Source organism: Cherax quadricarinatus, chromosome 25 (assembly GCF_038502225.1).
Source record: "Cherax quadricarinatus isolate ZL_2023a chromosome 25, ASM3850222v1, whole genome shotgun sequence".
Lineage (NCBI taxonomy): Eukaryota > Metazoa > Arthropoda > Malacostraca > Decapoda > Parastacidae > Cherax > Cherax quadricarinatus.
The window spans coordinates 20,346,878-20,365,274 of NC_091316.1; the positions used below are offsets into that span (position 1 = coordinate 20,346,878).

General features: G+C 41.4%; 1 protein-coding gene across 1 annotated transcript in view; it reads left to right on the forward strand.

Moving 5' to 3' along the window:
* The window catches only part of LOC138853202 (anaphase-promoting complex subunit 7-like), a gene marked incomplete at its 5' end in the record, with an annotated part of 50,643 nt that extends 42,312 nt beyond the window's left edge, over window positions 1-8,331 (forward strand). The window contains 1 exon segment of the mRNA XM_070088654.1: window positions 7,091-8,331. Coding sequence (XP_069944755.1) covers window positions 7,091-7,159 — 69 coding nt within the window.
* Between the last annotated feature and the right edge of the window lie 10,066 nt (window positions 8,332-18,397).

Consider the following 18,397-nt stretch of genomic DNA (forward strand, 5'->3'; position numbering starts at 1 on the left):
GGGCTCAAAGTGGGCAAAATTTCCAATTCGTGAACATCGGTGAGACCACTAACTTCATGAGAGCATAATTCCGTAAGTTTTCCATCAAATTTCATACTTTTGGTGTCATTATGATCGGGAAAATATTATCTATCTTTTCATAAGAATTTTTTTTTTTTTTTTTTTTTTTTTTTTTTTTTTTTTTTTTTTTTTTTTTTTTTTTTTTTTAAATTTGGGAGACCCTGAGAACAAGTCTCTGAGAGGGCCTGTGGACCCTGAAAGGATTAAGACTTATCTAAAATGGGCCATAACATTGTTATTGTACAGGTTGCCAACACAGCTTGCAGTAGCTGTGTCAGGGTGATTTTCATCCATAAAGATTTGCAATTTAACCCACTTAGCACACATTTCCTTAATCTCTTTTTTCACTTCCATACTAATTCTCGCCCTTTTTACCACAGGGATGGCACTAGAAGCTTTCTCGGGGTCCATGGTGACTTATTTTGCAGTTACAAGCACTAAAAACACTGGGATAATGTTAAATGTACCGAATGTATGCGTAGATGCGACCGCACTGGCTGGCTTGTAAACACTGGCGCTGAGGCCACATGTGGGACATGTCCCGGATGAATCAAGTAAGGCGAGTTTTTTATCGTGATGCGAGGCAAAATTTTTGCGTTCAAATGCTTCGTATGGCGGATTTAACGTAACGCGATGCGTTCGTCAGGCGGGGGTCCACTGTATATACGTCAAACACATTGGCTCGTAAGATGTATATATATGACTGAAACAGTCAAAGGGTTAATAGATTTGTCAGTCACTTTAATATTCATTATAATTTATTTTTTGCTTGATAATAGTTATATATATATATATATGCAATAAGATCAAAGTAAACAGGTGATTTCAGAATATGCAAAACAACCACTCTGAAAGAATAGAGAAATTCCAAGCGCTTTCGTGACTACTCACATTATCAAGGAACTATGAAAGTAAAGCATCCAAGGAAGCTATTTAAGGGGTCTGGTCGGCACCTCACTATCAGATCCCACAACGGTTTAAACACGTGACGCGCGGCGAGCCAACTTGGAAAGGTCCTTGGCACAACTCACCCCACAAACTATTCTACCCAAGAAATAAGAAATTTTAAAGATTATTTGTCCAGTGTATTATTAAATTCTTCCCAAATTCTATTAATTATAAATGGATCTAATTTATATAAACCAAAGGAAATATTCATATTATTGTCAAAACTGCTTTTTATGAAACAAGATTCAATTATATTCCTGTCGACCATGGACTTGCTTGATACTACTTTCTCAACTTTTTGAAAATCAATTGGATGGTTAAAATCTCTTACATGAATAAATAGAGCATTGGAATCTTGTCCAGTTCTAATGTTATATTTATGTTGTTTTAATCTTAGTTCGAGATTTTTACCAGTTTGACCGTAATAAACTTTATTGCAAATTTTACAAGGAATCTTATAGACACATCCATCAGCATTTTGGGGGGAATGAATATTTCCTTTGGTTTATATAAATTAGATCCATTTATAATTAATAGAATTTGGGAAGAATTTAATAATACACTGGACAAATAATCTTTAAAATTTCTTATTTCTTGGGTAGAATAGTTTGTAGGGGTGAGTTGTGCCAAGGACCTTTCCAAGTTGGATGCGCGTCCGTGTTTAAACCGTTGTGGGATCTGATAGTGAGGTGCCGACCAGACCCCTTAAATAGCTTCCTTGGATGCTTTACTGTAGTTCCTTGATAATGTGAGTAGTCACGAAAGCGCTTGGAATTTCTCTATTCTTTCAGAGTGGTTGTTTTGCATATATATATATATATATATATATATATATATATACATGTATATATATATATATATATATATATATATATATATATATATATATATATATAAATATATATATGTATATATATACAGGAGGGCCCCACTTATACGGCGGGTTAGGTTCCAGGCTACCGCCGTAAAGCGGAAACCGCCGTAAAGTGGAACACCCTTTTTTTCCACTTACAAATGCATACAAACACTAGATAACAAGTTTACACTAACATATATTATGTTAGCAATAGAACCAGGCATCAAAAAACAATAAAAAAGTACAATACACACATAGTGCACTCATTACTTACCTTAAAATATTTATAGTCTTAATCTAGGGTGAGACAAGTAGTATTTATTGTAAGAAATCAAGTGTGGTATGTATGGTGTCAGCCAGGCTACCATACCAGGCCAACCCACCCACACCTACTATTCTATGATATTTAAGCATCCCAGAGCGATAAAATGTATATACAGTTCACTCATTACTTACCTTAAAATATTTATAGTCTTAATCTAGGGTGAGACAAGTAGTATTTATTGTAAGAAATCAAGTGTGGTATGTATGGTGTCAGCCAGGCTACCATACCAGGCCAACCCACCCACACATACTATTCTATGATATTTAAGCATCCCAGAGCGATAAAATGTATATACAGTTCACTCATTACTTACCTTAAAATATTTATAGTCTTAATGTAGGGTCAGGAGTAAGTAAATGAGATAAAACGAATAAATGAGAGAAAGAATGAGTGCATGAGAGAGGACAGGCGCAGAGTTATGTAAACAAACCAGGCGAAGGTAAGTTTTGTAAACAGTGTACACGTCTGGTTTGTGTACAAGTTACATTGTGTACAGGTTGTCTCTACATTGATACGGTAGAATAAATAAAGAAGAACACTCCCATTCTCATGTAACATCATTTTGAGAAGAAATGATGCTCTGAGTGAAGGCAATGGAAATAAGTCACTCTGACTTTTTTTGGGTTATCCTATGTTCTCTACACATATGTTGTTATGTATGATAATCTATGTAACTGTATTTGTGTATACCTGAATAAACTTACTTACATACATACGAAAGGAATAATTTTCTACAGTTACCCCCAGTAACACATTTTCTCTTATGTTAGATTAGAGAAAATGTTATTTTTGCCATCACTTGTACAAGTTATGTGGCTCCCACATCTTATATTTGTTTATTTATTCTATTGTGGGGTGTATTTATCATCTTTTTATGTTATGTATCGTGTTTATTATATAATTTAAAAAAAATATCATGGATGGATTAATGAAAATGTGTATATTAACGTAATATACGACATTTAAATGACTCGATGATTATTATTATCATTACTAATATGACGTCTGGAGACATAAGACACTTACCAATTTTAATGTGTACCTGCATGCCAGCGCAGTATGTAAGTTTATTTAGGTACAGGTATACATAAGTATAATTATCAGAGTATATATAAAATATGAAATAACTTTTAAAAACATTTGAAATTTTGGAGTTTCCAGACAAAATGGAGAGACTTAGTGCTTACTGAGCTCATGGAGAATGTAAACAAACAGGGTGGGGCACGGTGAGCGTATTAGAAAGTCAGGTGGGGGGAGCCGTATAGCGAGTTTTGGTCATAATTTGAAATATCCGTATTAGCGGAACGCCATAAAGTGAAACGCCATAAAGCCGGGGCCTTCCTGTATATATATATATATATATATATATATATATATATATATATATATATATATATATATATATATATAATGTGTAAATGCAAAACAACCACTCTGAAAGAATAGAGAAATTCCAAGCGCTTTCGTGACTACTCACATTATAGTTCCTTGATAATGTGAGTAGTCACGAAAGCGCTTGGAATTTCTCTAATCTTTCAGAGTGGTTGTTTTGCATATTTTAAAATCACCTGTTTACTGTGATCTTATTGCATATATATGTATATACAGTGGACCCCCGCATACCGGACGCCTTGCATAACGGACAATCCGCATACCAGACGCTTTGATCGCTAAAATTTTGCCCCGCATACCGCCCAAAAACCCGCTCAGCGCCCTTCGTCCGAGACGCGTCCAATGTGCGGCCTGAGCCAGCCTCATATGTTCCGCCGGTGGCATTGTTTACCAGCCAGCCTCCGCGGTAACATTCAAGCATACAATCGGAATATTTCGTATTATTACAGTGTTTTCGGTGCTGTTTCTGGAAAATAAGTGACCATGGGCCCCAAGAAAGCTTCTAGTTCCAACCCTACAGCAATAAGGGTTAGAATTCCAATAGAGATGAAGAAAGAGATCATTGATAAGTATGAAAGTGGAGTGCGTATCACCGACCTGGTCAGGTTGTACAAGAAACCCAAATCAACCATCTGTACTATTGTGGGCAACAGAAAGGCAATCAAGGAAGCTGTTCTTGCCAAAGGTTTAACTGTGTTTTCGAAACAGAGATCGCAAGTGATGGAAGATGTTGAGAGACTCTTATTGGTGTGGATAAATGAAAAACAGCTAGCAGGAGATAGCGTTTCTCAAGCTATCATAAGCGAAAAGGCTAGGAAGTTGCATGAGGATTTAATTAAAAAAAGGCCTGCAACTAGTGATGATGTGAGTGAATTTAAGGCCAGCAAAGGTTGGTTTGAGAGATTTAAGAAGCGTAGTGGCATACATAGTGTGATACGGCATTGTGAGGCTGCCAGTTCGGACCACAAAGCGGCTGAAAAATATGTGCAGGAATTCAAGGAGTACATAGAAACTGAAGGACTGAAACCTGAACAAGTGTTTAATTGTGATGAAACAGGCCTGTTTTGGAAGAAAATGCCAAGCAGGACCTACATTACTCAGGAAGAAAAGGCACTCCCAGGACATAAGCCTATGAAAGACAGGCTTACTTTGTTGATGTGTTCCAATCCTAGTGGTGATTGCAAAGTTAAGCCTTTATTAGTGTATCACTCTGAAACTCCCAGAGCGTTCAGGCAAAAGAATGTCCTCAAGGATAATTTGTGTGAGCTGTGGAGATCAAACAGTAAGTCATGGGTCACTAGGGACTTTTTCTATAACTGGTTACACCATGCATTTGCCCCCAATGTCAAAGATTACCTAACTGAAAAGAAATTAGAACTTAAGTGCCTCCTGGTGTTAGACAATGCCCCTGGTCATCCTACAGACGTGGCAGAGCGACTTTATGGGGACATGAGCTTCATTAAGGTGAAGTTTTTGCCTCCTAATACCACTCCTCTCCTGCAGCCCATGGACCAGCAGGTTATTGCAAACTTCAAAAAACTGTTCACAAAAGCTCTGTTTGAAAGGTGCTTTGTAGTGACCTCAGAAACTCAACTGACTCTAAGAGAGTTTTGGAGAGATCACTTTAATATCCTCAATTGTATAAACCTTATAGGTAAGGCTTGGGAGGGAGTGACTAAGAAGACCTTGAACTCTGCTTGGAAGAAACTGTGGCCAGAATGTGTAGACAAAAGGGATTTTGAAGGGTTTGAGGCTAACCCTGAGAGGAGTATACCAGTTGAGGAATCAATTGTGGCATTGGGGAAGTCCTTGGGGTTGGAGGTTAGTGGGGAGGATGTGGAAGAGTTGGTGGAGGAGGACAATGAAGAACTAACCACTGATGAGCTGATAGATCAACTTCAGAGCAAGAGGCCAGACCTGGGGAAACTGGTTCAAAGGAGGGGAGAGAGAAATTGAAGGAATTGCCTACTTCAAAGATTAAGGAAATGTGTGCAAAATGGCTTGAAGTGCAAACCTTTTTTGATGAAAATCACCCTCACACAGCTATTGCAAGCCGTGCTGGTGACTGTTACAATGACAATGTTGTGAACCACTTTAGACAAATCATAAAGGAACGAGAGGTACAGGCCACTATGGACAGATATGTTGTGCGAAAGAAGTCCAGTGACTCTGAAGCTGGTCCTAGTGGCATTAAAAGAAGAAGGGAAGTAACCCCAGAAAAGGACTCGACACCTCAAGTCTTAATGGAAGGGGATTCCCCTTCTAAACACTAACACACTCTCTCCCCTCCTCCCATCCCATCAATCATCACCAGATCTTCAATAAAAGTAAGTGTCATGTAATTGTGCATGCCTTTTTCAGTTTGTGTGTATTAAAATTAACATTTCATGTGGTAAAAATTTTTTTTTTTCATACTTTTGGGTGTCTTGCACGGATTAATTTGATTTCCATTATTTCTTATGGGGAAAATTCATTCACATACCGAACATTTCGCATAACAGCCAGCCCTCTTGCACGGATTAAGGTCGCTATGCGGGGGTCCACTGTATATATATATAATTTTCTCTCTCTCTCTCTCTCTCTCTCTCTCTCTCTCTCTCTCTCTCTGTCTCTCTCTCTCTGTCTCTCTCTCTCTGTCTCTCTCTCTCTGTCTCTCTCTCTCTCTCTGTCTCTCTCTCTCTGTCTCTGTCTCTCTCTGTCTCTCTCTCTCTCTCTCTGTCTCTGTCTCTGTCTCTCTCTCTGTCTCTGTCTCTCTCTCTGTCTCTCTCTCTGTCTCTCTCTCTCTGTCTGTCTCTCTCTCTCTCTCTCTCTCTCTCTCTCTCTCTCTCTCTCTCTCTCTCTCTCTCTCTCTCTCTCTCTGTCTCTCTCTCTCTCTGTCTCTCTCTCTCTCTGTCTCTCTCTCTCTGTCTCTCTCTCTCTCTCTGTCTCTCTCTCTGTCTCTCTCTCTGTCTCTCTGTCTCTCTCTCTGTCTCTCTCTCTCTCTCTCTCTCTCTCTCTCTCTCTCTCTCTCTCTCTCTCTCTCTTTTTCTTTCTTTCTTTCTTTTCATGATCTTCAGAGTGCTTGCCTATTTACTGCACACTTTAGGGGCCATGATAACTTGGTAGTACAAAAGATGGCATAATAAACCACAAATGTGTGTGTATCAAATTTTTCATGTAGCTCAAAACTAAATTTCTTTATGAGGGTAAATCGTAGCTCAAAATTATCGCAACTCCAGACCATCCTAACTTAAAGGATCACTAATTTGCCTTTAGTCATTATTAGTACTTGCTGTAGCTAACTTCTCTACCTTGTCTCCTTAACTGTATATAATTGATCTCTGCCATTTCTCTTTTTGACATGCTTTCTATAAGGCTACTCAATCTCAATGAGTAAGGTGAAGTAAGATGACCAAGGTGAATTTGTAAGGCAGGGCATAACATTGTGCAATAGGTGCTTACCATGGGGATAGGAGTCGACAACATATACAGGACACATTTTATAATTTGATTTTGTATTTCTCTTCCAGGGAGAAGTGGAGGAAAGTGACCTTGAAGCTGTTTGGTCAGATGTGGACTTCTCATTTAGTGGCCAGTAGCACATACCCATGTGTAATGTTTGTCACATAATGAACAGTCATAGGAGCTATCGGTGGCATGATGTTACTACATATGCTGTGAACATAATGTGTATGCTGTGAACATAGTGCACATAGTGCATATGCTGTGAACATAATGTATATGCTGTGAACATAATGCATATGCTTTGAACATAATGCATATGCTGTGAACATAATTTGCTGAACTGGGTAGTAGCACAAATTTTACATTAAGATCATTCAGTTAATGACTGAAGGACTGTTTCTGCCTGTGATTTAGACAATATGCTGAATTATATATGGAAACTCATCTTTGTGCTATCTGTCTCTGGTCTTTATATATGTGCAGTGTTCTTGTATGCATATAGAAATAATTGAGCATGTTAGGAGGACAGTGTTTAGTTGAGTAAATTTAATTTATTAATGCAAGAAACACAGGGTGTCATAATGTAAATAAAGCATCAATAGGTATTTTTCTACACGGTCTTTCATTATGAGACTGAATATTTTATGTTCATTATAATTTAAATTTTTTTATATGGCAACACTGTTATATTATGGACATTTATTTTTCAGATGTTCATATTATATCTTGTTTGCAATTTGATTTTTTATAACTTAGTAAATGTATTTACCAAAAGTGGTAGGTAAGTTCTAAACAATATAGTATATTAATTTATAAACTGCATGTATCCTGAGTGTTCTCTTAAGTTATAAATGGTGTGAAGAAGAAAGGCTTTATAATTATATGCATACATGTATTCCAGATATTGATTTTTGTAGGCATTGCAAATCTTTTTTTGCAGATTTTCCTCATAATATAGTTAATGATTATTACTCAAAATTGGTGACAAATAAACAGCTATTCCTGAAAAATATAAAGTTCTTCATTAAATATTGTCATGAATTCATACATCAATATTTGAAAATAATTTGTGTGAAATATGTTGTACCATATATATAAATAATTTTATTTTAATGCCTATACTGTACATCCAGTGTGCACTTTCATTGCTGAAGAACCAGATGCAGGAACTTCATTACAGTATTTATGCACTGGTATAAACCTTCATAAAATTGTTTTGACCTTAACCCTTAAACAGTCCAAACGTATATATACGTTTACTCGCGCAGCACCCCGAACATTTTGAAAAGAAGAATAATTTTTTTTTTATAGAAAAAAAAGAGCACATTTTTGTAAGTATTTTGAAATAAAAAAAAAATTTAGGGTCAGTACTTACCGAGATATGAGGCCAAGAAGTTGGCACTGGATGCTCATGTGACAGCATCATCGAGTCTTGCTGCTTGTAGAAGTGTTGCCGATATACCTTTTTTTCTATTTTTCATATTATTTTATGTAATTTTTATGTTCTGATAATTACAATTTGTAGTAATTCTTGTCATTTTATAACCAATCTTTGTTCTGACACTAGTATTAGGCACTGAAATTGTAGTCAAATTGTCACAAACACACTTACAGGTGGACATTTACACCTGCCTTAGCCATTTACTATTGTCTTGGAATATCTACAAAGTATTTTTATGTCCCAGCAATGTTTTGGATATGTGGAAGTATATAATAACAATGAGGAGGAGGAGGAGGAGAAAGACGAAGAGGAGGAGATGGAGCAGAAGGAGGAGGAGGAGGAGAAGGAGGAGGAGGAGGAGGAGAAGAAGGAGGAGATGGAGGAGAAGGAGGAGATGGAGGAGGAGGAGATGGAGGAGGAGGAGGAGAAGGAGGAGATGGAGGAGATGGAGGAGGAGGAGATGGAGGAGATGGAGGAGATGGAGGAGGAGGAGGAGATGGAGAAGGAGGAGATGGAGGAGGAGGAGATGGAGGAGGAGGAGGAGATGGAGGAGAAGGAGGAGATGGAGGAGGAGGAGGAGGAGATGGAGGAGAAGGAGGAGATGGAGAAGAAGGAGGAGAAGGAGGAGGAGATGGAGAAGGAGGAGGAGATGAAGGAGATGGAGAAGAAGGAGGAGATGGAGGAGAAGGAGGAGGAGGAGGAGATGGAGGAGAAGGAGGAGGAGGAGGAGATGGAGGAGAAGGAGGAGGAGGAGATGGAGGAGAAGGAGGAGGAGATGGAGGAGGAGATGGAGGAGAAGGAGGAGATGGAGGAGAAGGAGGAGATGGAGGAGAAGGAGGAGATGGAGGAGGAGGAGGAGATGGAGAAGGAGGAGGAGGAGGAGAAGGAGGAGGAGGAGGAGAAGAAGGAGGAGGAGGAGAAGGAGGAGGAGAAGGAGGAGGAGAAGGAGGAGGAGGAGGAGAAGGAGGAGGAGAAGGAGGAGGAGATGGAGGAGTAGGAGGAGATGGAAGAGGAGGAGGAGATGGAGGAGAAGGAGGAGATGGAGGAGGAGGAGGAGATGGAGGAGGAGGAGATGGAGGAGGAGATGGAGGAGGAGGAGGAGGAGGAGAAGGAGGAGGAGGAGAAAGAGGAGAAAGAGGAGGAAGAGAAGGAAGAGGAGGAAGAGGACGAAGGAGCAGGAGGAGGAGGAGAAGGAGGAGGAGGAGGAGGAGAAGGAGGAGGAGGAGGAGGAGAAGGAGGAGGAGGATGAGAAGGAGGAGGAGGAGAAGGAGGAGGAGGAGCAGGAGAAGGAGGAGGAGGAGCAGGAGAAGGAGGAGGAGAAGGAGGAGGAGGAGGAGAAGGAAGAGGAGGAGAAGGAGGAGGAGAAGGAGGAGAAGGAGGAGGAGAAGGAGGAGGAGGAGGAGGAGGAGGAGAAGGAGGAGGAGGAGGATGAGAAGGAGGAGGAGGAGGATGAGAAGGAGGAGGAGGAGGAGGAGGAGGAGGAGGAGTAGAAGGAGTAGAAGGAGGAGGAGAAGGAAAAGGAGGAGGAGGAGAAGGAGGAAGAGGAGGAGAAGGAGGAAGAGGAGGAGAAGGAGGAGTAGAAGGAGGAGTAGAAGGAGGAGGAGTAGAAGGAGGAGGAGTAGAAGGAGGAGGAGAAGGAGGAGGAGGAGGAGTAGAAGGAGGAGGAGGAAGAGAAGGAGGAGAAGGAGGAGGAGAAGGAGGAGGAAGAGGAGGAGGAGGAGAAGGAGGAGGAGAAGGAGGAGGAGAAGGAGGAGGAGAAGGAGAAGGAGGAGGAGGAGAAGGAGGAGGAGGAGAAGGAGGACGAGAAGGAGGAGGAGGAAGAGAAGGAGAAGGAGGAGGAGAAGGAGGAGGAGGAGGAGAAGGAGAAGGAGGAGGAGGAGATGGAAGAGGAGGAGAAGGAGGAGATGGAGGAGAAGGAGGAGATGGAGGAGGAGGAGGAGATGGAGGAGATGGAGAAGGAGGAGATGGAGGAGGAGGAGATGGAGGAGGAGGAGGAGGAGGAGGAGAAGAAGGAGGAGGAGAAGGAGGAGGAGAAGGAGGAGGAGAAGGAGGAGGAGGAGAAGGAGGAGGAGGAGAAGGAGGAGGAGAAGGAGGAGGAGAAGGAGGAGGAGGAGAAGGAGGAGGAGAAGGAAGAGGAGGAGAAGGAGGAGGATGAGAAGGAGGAGGATGAGAAGGAGGAGGAGGAGAAGGAGGAGAAGGAGGAGGATGAGAAGGAGGAGGAGAAGGAGGAGGAGGAGGATGAGAAGGAGGAGGAGGAGGAGGAAGAGAAGGAGGAGGAGAAGGAGGAGGAAGAGGAGGAGGAGAAGGAGGAGAAGGAGGAGGAGGAGGAGAAGGAGGAGGAGGAGAAGGAGGAGGAGAAGGAGGATGAGAAGGAGGACGAGAAGGAGGAGGAGAAGGAGGAAGAGAAGGAGGAGGAGGAAGAGAAGGAGGAGGAGGAGGAGAAGGAGGAGGAGGAGGAGAAGGAGGAGGAAGAGAAGGAGGAGGAGGAAGAGAAGGAGGAGGAGGAAGAGAAGGAGGAGGAGGAGGAGAAGTAGTAGTAGTAGTAGTAGTAGTAGTAGTAGTAGAGGAGAAGAATAATAATACGTAATAATAGGTTCCCTTAAAGCATGGAAAACAAAGTCCACCCCTGACAGTGACATGATAAGATGAGATAAATGATAAGAGCTGATGTTTGATGAGCATACACGAGGGTGAGGGAGGGTGCAGACCGCGACAGTCTGGAGTTTTGAGACTCTCTGACCGCGGGTTCAAATCCCGCCCGTGGTATGGTTTTTTTAAGAAAAGATTAGAGGTGATATTTGATGAGCATTGCCCTCACTTTGTTTTCGCTGGTACACAAACATGTCTGTCTGTCTATTTGTCTGTCTGTCAAGCTCTCTGTCTATCTGTCTAGCTCTCTGTCTCAGAGAGAGCCACAAGACTGCGTCGTCATCACGTTTACTCACATCTTCAAGCAGAGTATAGCACTTTGTCTGGATTTTTTGGGTTATCCTAGGTAATTTACACTATGTATACTTGTATTTATGTGTACCTGTGAGAAAGAGATATAGATTGAAAGAGATACAGAGACAGATAGACAAAGACAGATACAGAGACAGATACAGAGGTAGAGACAGAGGTAGACAGAGATAGAGACAGAGATAGACAGAGGTAGACAGACAGATAGACAGACAGATAGACAAAGGAAGACAGAGATAGACAGACCCTAAACTTGGGGTTAATATCACTTTCCTCTTAAAAGTGGAGTGTTAATGTGACATTACATCAGTGAATCCTTGGTGTTTGCCGCACTGTTTGCTCTAGCTGGCGCTCAATTTAACTGATGCTCCCACAAGGTACTAAGTGGTCCCAGATTTTTTTAATACCGCACACACTGAGTGTTAGGACCCATTCTATGCTGACAAGGCATCTCAGGCCAATCGTGCCAAATTTGAAGGCAGGAAAAATAAAATGTATATATACGTTTGGGGCGCTACGTGTAAGAACGTATATATACGTTTGGACCGTTTAAGGGTTAACAAGAAACAGATATCTGTATTAGAGGCCCTGGAGTATCTATCTGCATATGGTATACCTCATTCACACCTACAGGTACACTCACCTTTCTAATCCCCAGCAAGGTTTGCATACATACTTTCAGCCATACTAATGACTTTTACTTCCAAGTGCCATGTGTCATGTGCTTGTTATGGTCAACTTTACCTGGAGCTCCTAAAGTAATCTGGGATTCTGTTGTCAGCTGAAACACTTAACACCTAGTACCTCCAAGGCTTCAAACACAGCAATGCATTTTTGTTATGATCAAATCATAATTTTCTAGTATATAACAACCTGAAATCAACCAGAACCCAAGACAGAAGAGGCAGCTTTTGAAGGAGGGGGTAGGAGATTCTAAGTGGGTATGTCCTGGTCATAGGAACTCTGGGAACATTGTCATCAACACCAAATGATCATATAAGAATTGTTCAAAATATTATAACCTCTGTATTTAGTGAATAAGCTGGCAGCAAAATATAATAACCTAAAGGGATAATGCCCTTTTAAGTCAAAAGACTCTGCCATTTCATGCAAATACAAGAGACAGTAGGCAAGACTTGCATGAGGAATCAGGACACTTGTCCTGAAACCAAAGGGCATAATCACAAATTGGTATTGCAACCCATCAAGGTGACAAGAGAATTTATGGAAATCATGTTGAAGTGTGATGCAATAAAGTATTTGTAGAAGTCACTTCTGGCAGCCCGCTCGAAGGAAACAAGGAAGGTTCTAACCATTAAGACATATTCCATCTTGAAAAAGGTCAGATTTAAGAGAAAACTCAGGGTCTTATTCAGGTCCTGGATGTAACAATTTCCCATACTGTTGCGTAAGGAAGACTTGGCTGATAAAAGTACGTAGCTCCATCCAGTTTATGTTCTACAAGATAATCTCAGAGGTTTTCAGTAACTTGAGGACAAGCATCGAGGGAGCCAACGAGGGAATCACAGAAGAAGAAATGGGCTGAAGGAATAGATTCAAGAAAACCCCACAGAAGAAGAGCTTGATCCCATTATGAGTAATGGAGAGAGTGAGACCATCATCCAGACATTACCATGGTGATCCATGGAGAGCAAGTTGACCAGTTCTTTAGGAAGAAGAAAATCTGCAGTGTAAGGTAGGGATGCCTCAGGAAGGGGAAGCTGCAGGACCCCAATAAACCAGAAATGTAGTAGCTGCAAAGGGGGCACCATAACACATATTGTCCCCAGGCATCAAATAAGGAAGGACATGATTGGTAAGTGTCACATTTGAAAACTGTTGTCTAGTTTGCCAATGTAGCACATGAATTTTTGGTGATTCTGTTGTATGCTTTTCTGGTAACAATCTCAGTCTGAGGAATTAGACCCTTTGGTCTTCTTCCTCTGAACCTAAGTCCTTCCCCCCCCCAGTCCTGTCCTTCCCTCCCATTCCTCCTTCCTTCACATCTCTCTCTTTTTTTCATCCTGTTTGTAGCCTCTGGGGTCCTCCCCTCAGGCATTATGGTTCCTAGGTAGAGGGAAGTGTGCCAGGGCTCATCCCATTCCATGAGGTCCCTCGGGGGTGGTGTAGTTTGCCCTGGAATCTGGATCGTCTGGAGGGTCCCTGCTCCCTTCCCGGATTTCCATGGGGTGGGGCGGGATTCCTGCAGAGCAGATGATGGGTGTATCTCCAGAGGCTGCCTGTCAGTTCTGGGAGGTGGCAGCCAAGGGAGGTATGCTTTTTGTGATGGGTATCCAACTGCCCTCTCTTTTGTCCGCCGAGGTGGCTTGGTGGATGTGTGGTTGCTCTCCTGGAGCGCTGGTTTACTGGCATGAAGGGTAGGGGTGTGGCACAGGTTCCACATTGCATCAGGACTGCTGGCAGTGTCAAGGCCCTCTTGGATGCAGAGGGGAACTTATGGCCCTTTCATGCCTTTTAGTAACTGTCCCTCTGCTTTCCCTCCTTTTTCTTTCCTTCTTTTTTTCTTAAAATAATAATAAGAAAGAAGTACCACAATCATGGAGTCTTCATTCCATGACCCCCCTTCTCCCCCCAGGCCTCTCTTTATTACCGCATCCTGTTCTGACCAGCTTTGTTATTGGACCATTCTTCAGACTTTTCCCATACCCCTGTACCTTCTGCTGGTGATGCTTCATTACCTGCTCCAGGTGCCGAGGCTCTACCTATCTCTTCTAGTGCCTCTGACCCTTGCACGTCTTTGACTATGCATCCGGCTTCCCCAAATGTGGTGTGACAATTTTCTTATCACCTACCTGCCTCAGGTTGGGCCACCTGCAGTCCTACGCCTGAACGTTCCAGACCATTTGCTGATGATGTTCCTTTGATTTCTGCTCATTCAGCTCAGAAATGACCTACACAACATCTGCTTCCTTTGCGTACCACATTTACAAGTACATGGTGGACCAAATTCTTTTTCTCCTACTATCTTTCACACCATAGTACGTGTATTGGTAAAGTTCTCTTACGACATGTTGGCCAAAGTATATCCTTTCACACTCTTCCGAGTGGTGCATGCATTGTTACAGTTCAGAACATGGGCCAAGCTCATGATCTTTCCCATCTTACTTCTATTGATAACGTTCCTATCACATTTCATAAGCACGCTACTCTGAATTCTTGCAGTGGTATGGTGGTCTTGCCACATGCCATTGTACAGTGTGATTTTCTATCTTGCGGGTAACAATATTTTAGCGCAATTAGTCCTCCAGGACCTTCTGATTCACAAAGTAGATACGTATGTCCTGCCTGCCCACGGGCAGAGGAGCTTCCCCAGTAACATTGCCTGCTTAACCTTTGACTACCGTGAGCTTCTGTCCTCCAATTATATCACAGAATATCGCTTAAGGGTCCATAAGGTGGTCCCTACTCCCCAACAGTGTCAAAATTGTTGGCTGTTCGGCCACCCAGCTAAATACTGCAAGTCTTTGGCGGAGTGCCCAATGTGCAGTGCTGCGGATCATGCCGATACATTTTGCAGACTTTCCTCCACTTAATTGAAACAAAGCTCACCCTTCTTATTCCCACCGATGTCAGGTCTAACATGAAATTCATTGTCATAGGAGAGTGGGGCCTTACTTATGCTATGGCTGTCTCTCGGCTCCGCCTTCAGGGAAATCTTCCTCGTGTTCCTTATTCTCGAGTGGCTAGGAGACCTCCGACCTCAGCGGTCCCTCCACCTACCAGCTCCTCCTGTGCCGTGTCTTCTGCAGTTACCCACGTCTCTAATTCTTTTGTGGTTTTTGCCCTCTGAAAGCCCCACCTCCTTACCTCTTACTACCTTTGCTTTATCTTCTCGCCCACTAGCTTCTAAGTCTACGAGACCTCGCATGCCTGCACCTTCTTCACGCCTTTCACCTGCGAGCTTGAACCTGTTCCGTAAGCCCAAGTCTCTTCGCATTCCTCCAGCGCTTACAATTCCCCAACATCTCTCCTTTTCGGCCTCGGAGCCCAGTTCTCACCACCCTCTCTAGTCTCTCACAAAGGTAGAGGTTCACCCTTGCCCTCATGTTGTCTCCTCTTCCCCACAGGTCTCTCCCCAGGTTCATACTCCCCTCCTTTCTCAGACCTCTTTGGTTTCCTCCATTGCCTCCCTGATCTCTACTTGCTCTCCTTCACGTGTCTCTGAAGTCATGGTATCGGCGTCTTCCTTGTCCGCTGAAACACTTAAAGCTACCTCCGAATATATTGTGGATACGAAACCCTCAATGGACACCGGTGCGCCCCCTCATGCCCCTTCTTATTTTTCACAACCCTTGCAGCAGTCTTTTTCCTTCACAGCATTTCGATTCTTCCCTGCTTACTCACTTTCCGTTGCCTCCACACGTTGATTTCACTGACCCTACTAGCCCCTAGATTTTTATTGTTTCTCATTGTTGGAATACCCATTTTTGTGAATAATGACTTATTTACAGTGGGATATTCGTGGCCTTGGAGTAATTGGGGAGAGCTCCAGGTGTTGCTCTTCCAGTTTTCCAGTGTGTGTCGGGTTACAAGAGCCTAAAGTTCGTTCTGCTGTTATTTGTCCCATTTTGGGCTGTGTGCTGTTCCATTCTTTTGATCCCCTTCCTGATAAACCTTTTAATGAGAGTGCACTTCTTGTGTACATTGGTATACCATTTCAACAGGTCTTTGTTTGATTTCTGCTGCATTATACTCAGGCCTGTATCTATCTGCACAGGTGGTATACAGTTTGCTCTCTATATCTCTATTCTCTCTATATCTCTATATCTCTATTGCTCTATTCTTGTGCATTAAGTATCTTGGATGTTGCACTCTTGATCTCTTCTTTGCTGCTGCTCATCTTGTTAGGTGATTTTAATGCTCATTATTATCTTTGGAGAGGGTCTCATTGTTTCTCGTAGTGATCAGTTGGAAAGACTTCTCACTTCTCATTCTCTTCATGTTTTAAATATGAGTGGCTCCCACCCATTTCGACTCTCACACTCGGTCTCTTGCATTGATCTTTCTATCTGCTCCTCGTCAGTTGCACTTGATTACACATGGTCTGTTCTCCCAGATTTGCATGACAGTGATCACTTTCCTATTCTTACTTCTACATACTCCTGACCTCCTCATAGCCCTCATTTTCAATTTGGATGAGTGAATTGGGACACAATGGAACCTCTACTTGCGAGTGCCCCAACGTGTGAATTTTTCAAGATATGAGCAGTCATTCGGTCGATTTTTTGTCTCCAGATGCGAGTGGGCCTCAAGGGAGGTTCCTTGATGCTGGTGAGAGGCTCTTGCTCTTGATCTAGGGAATTGGATCTCAGTTGTTTGTTGGACTATCTTATTGAAACTTGGGCAATGTATGGAAAGATGCTTCTTAACGTACACCAAAATTGAAAGAAATCAGACCATAAATAACAGAGCTCACTCCTCAGTCATTAGGTGCCCCTTAGCGGTATATTTTCGTATGGTTTTTATGGTTGTATTCTCGTTTTTTGGTCTCATTTGATAGAATGGAAGATATATTACAGAAATAGATATGATTTTGATTGGTTTCACGATGAAAAGTACCTTGAAATTGAGCTCAAAGTAGCAGAAATGTTTGATTCTTTGGCGATGTTCAAGAGTAAACAAATGACATCACCGTCCAATACCTGTCCGACTGGTCATTCCAATACGCAGTCATGAATGGGTTGACATTATTTATACAATTATTACAATAATGCAGTAGTCTACATTACAGTAAATCTTCTATTTTTTGTGTGAATAAAAATTCCAAATGGTAAACAAGAGTATTATTATAAGAATATGTACATATGCAATAATAAATAATAATAATACATATAATATAATTATATAATACCGTATACCTAATATAATAATATAAATTATTTTAAGAATACACCTACCATCCGACTTACGACCGAGTTCGGTTCCGAGAAACCGGTCGTAAGTTGAAATGGTCGTAAGTCGAACTTTACTACTGAATATCAACATTTTTGTAATTACTTTATTTTATTGTTTTATTTTGGCATTTCATGTTTTACTTTACTTTTTATGTTGTTAGTACTGTATTTTATACTGCAAGGTTTAGGATAAACACTGTGTACAACACAAATAGTTGTTTATTTCCCAGAAATTTGGCATAAAAAACACGGTCATAAGTCGAGTGGTCGTAAGTTGAGCAGGTCATAAGTCGGATGGTAGGTGTACATACATACTTATAAATAATAATAATACATATAATAATAATACATGTATAATAATAATGTGCTATAATAATAATTATAATAGACGGCTTCAAAAGGCCAACAGTTGGCAGTGAATACCACAACAATGCGGGAGCGGTTATGGTTGCCTCCACCTGTCACATAATATATTTTATTTATTCTAGAGTATATGTTATTTATATTGTTTATTATGTGATATTAGATGAATTTTGATAGACAAATAAGCTGTAGAGTTGATATTAGTGAAATATTGAAGGAGTATTTTGTCCTGTCTCCAAACAAACTCTCGTTCGCTGTCGGCACCTTTACGTAGTTACGTATGTAATGACATATTTTATTCATTCTAGAGTATAATGTTATTTATATTGTTTATCATGTCATATTAGATGAATTTCGATAGATAAATAAGGCGTAGAGTTGATATTAAGGAAATATTGAAACATTTTGTCCTGCCGGAATTCCACTGGAACGGATTAATTCCATTTCACTAATTTAAATGAGGAAAATTGACTCGACAAACTAGCAAATCGAGATGCGAGCAAGGTCACGGAATGGATTAAACCCGTAAGTAGGTGTTCCACTGTATTGTGTGTACAGGAATGCTCTGTTTAATGACTTACTTTCCACAAAATCCTTTCAACAAAAAGTACTTCATGCAATATAATTGACTACATTTTCCCGTAGATTTCTGTTAATTAATTGGAACTGCATCCCTGAGAAAAAAAAAATCCAAG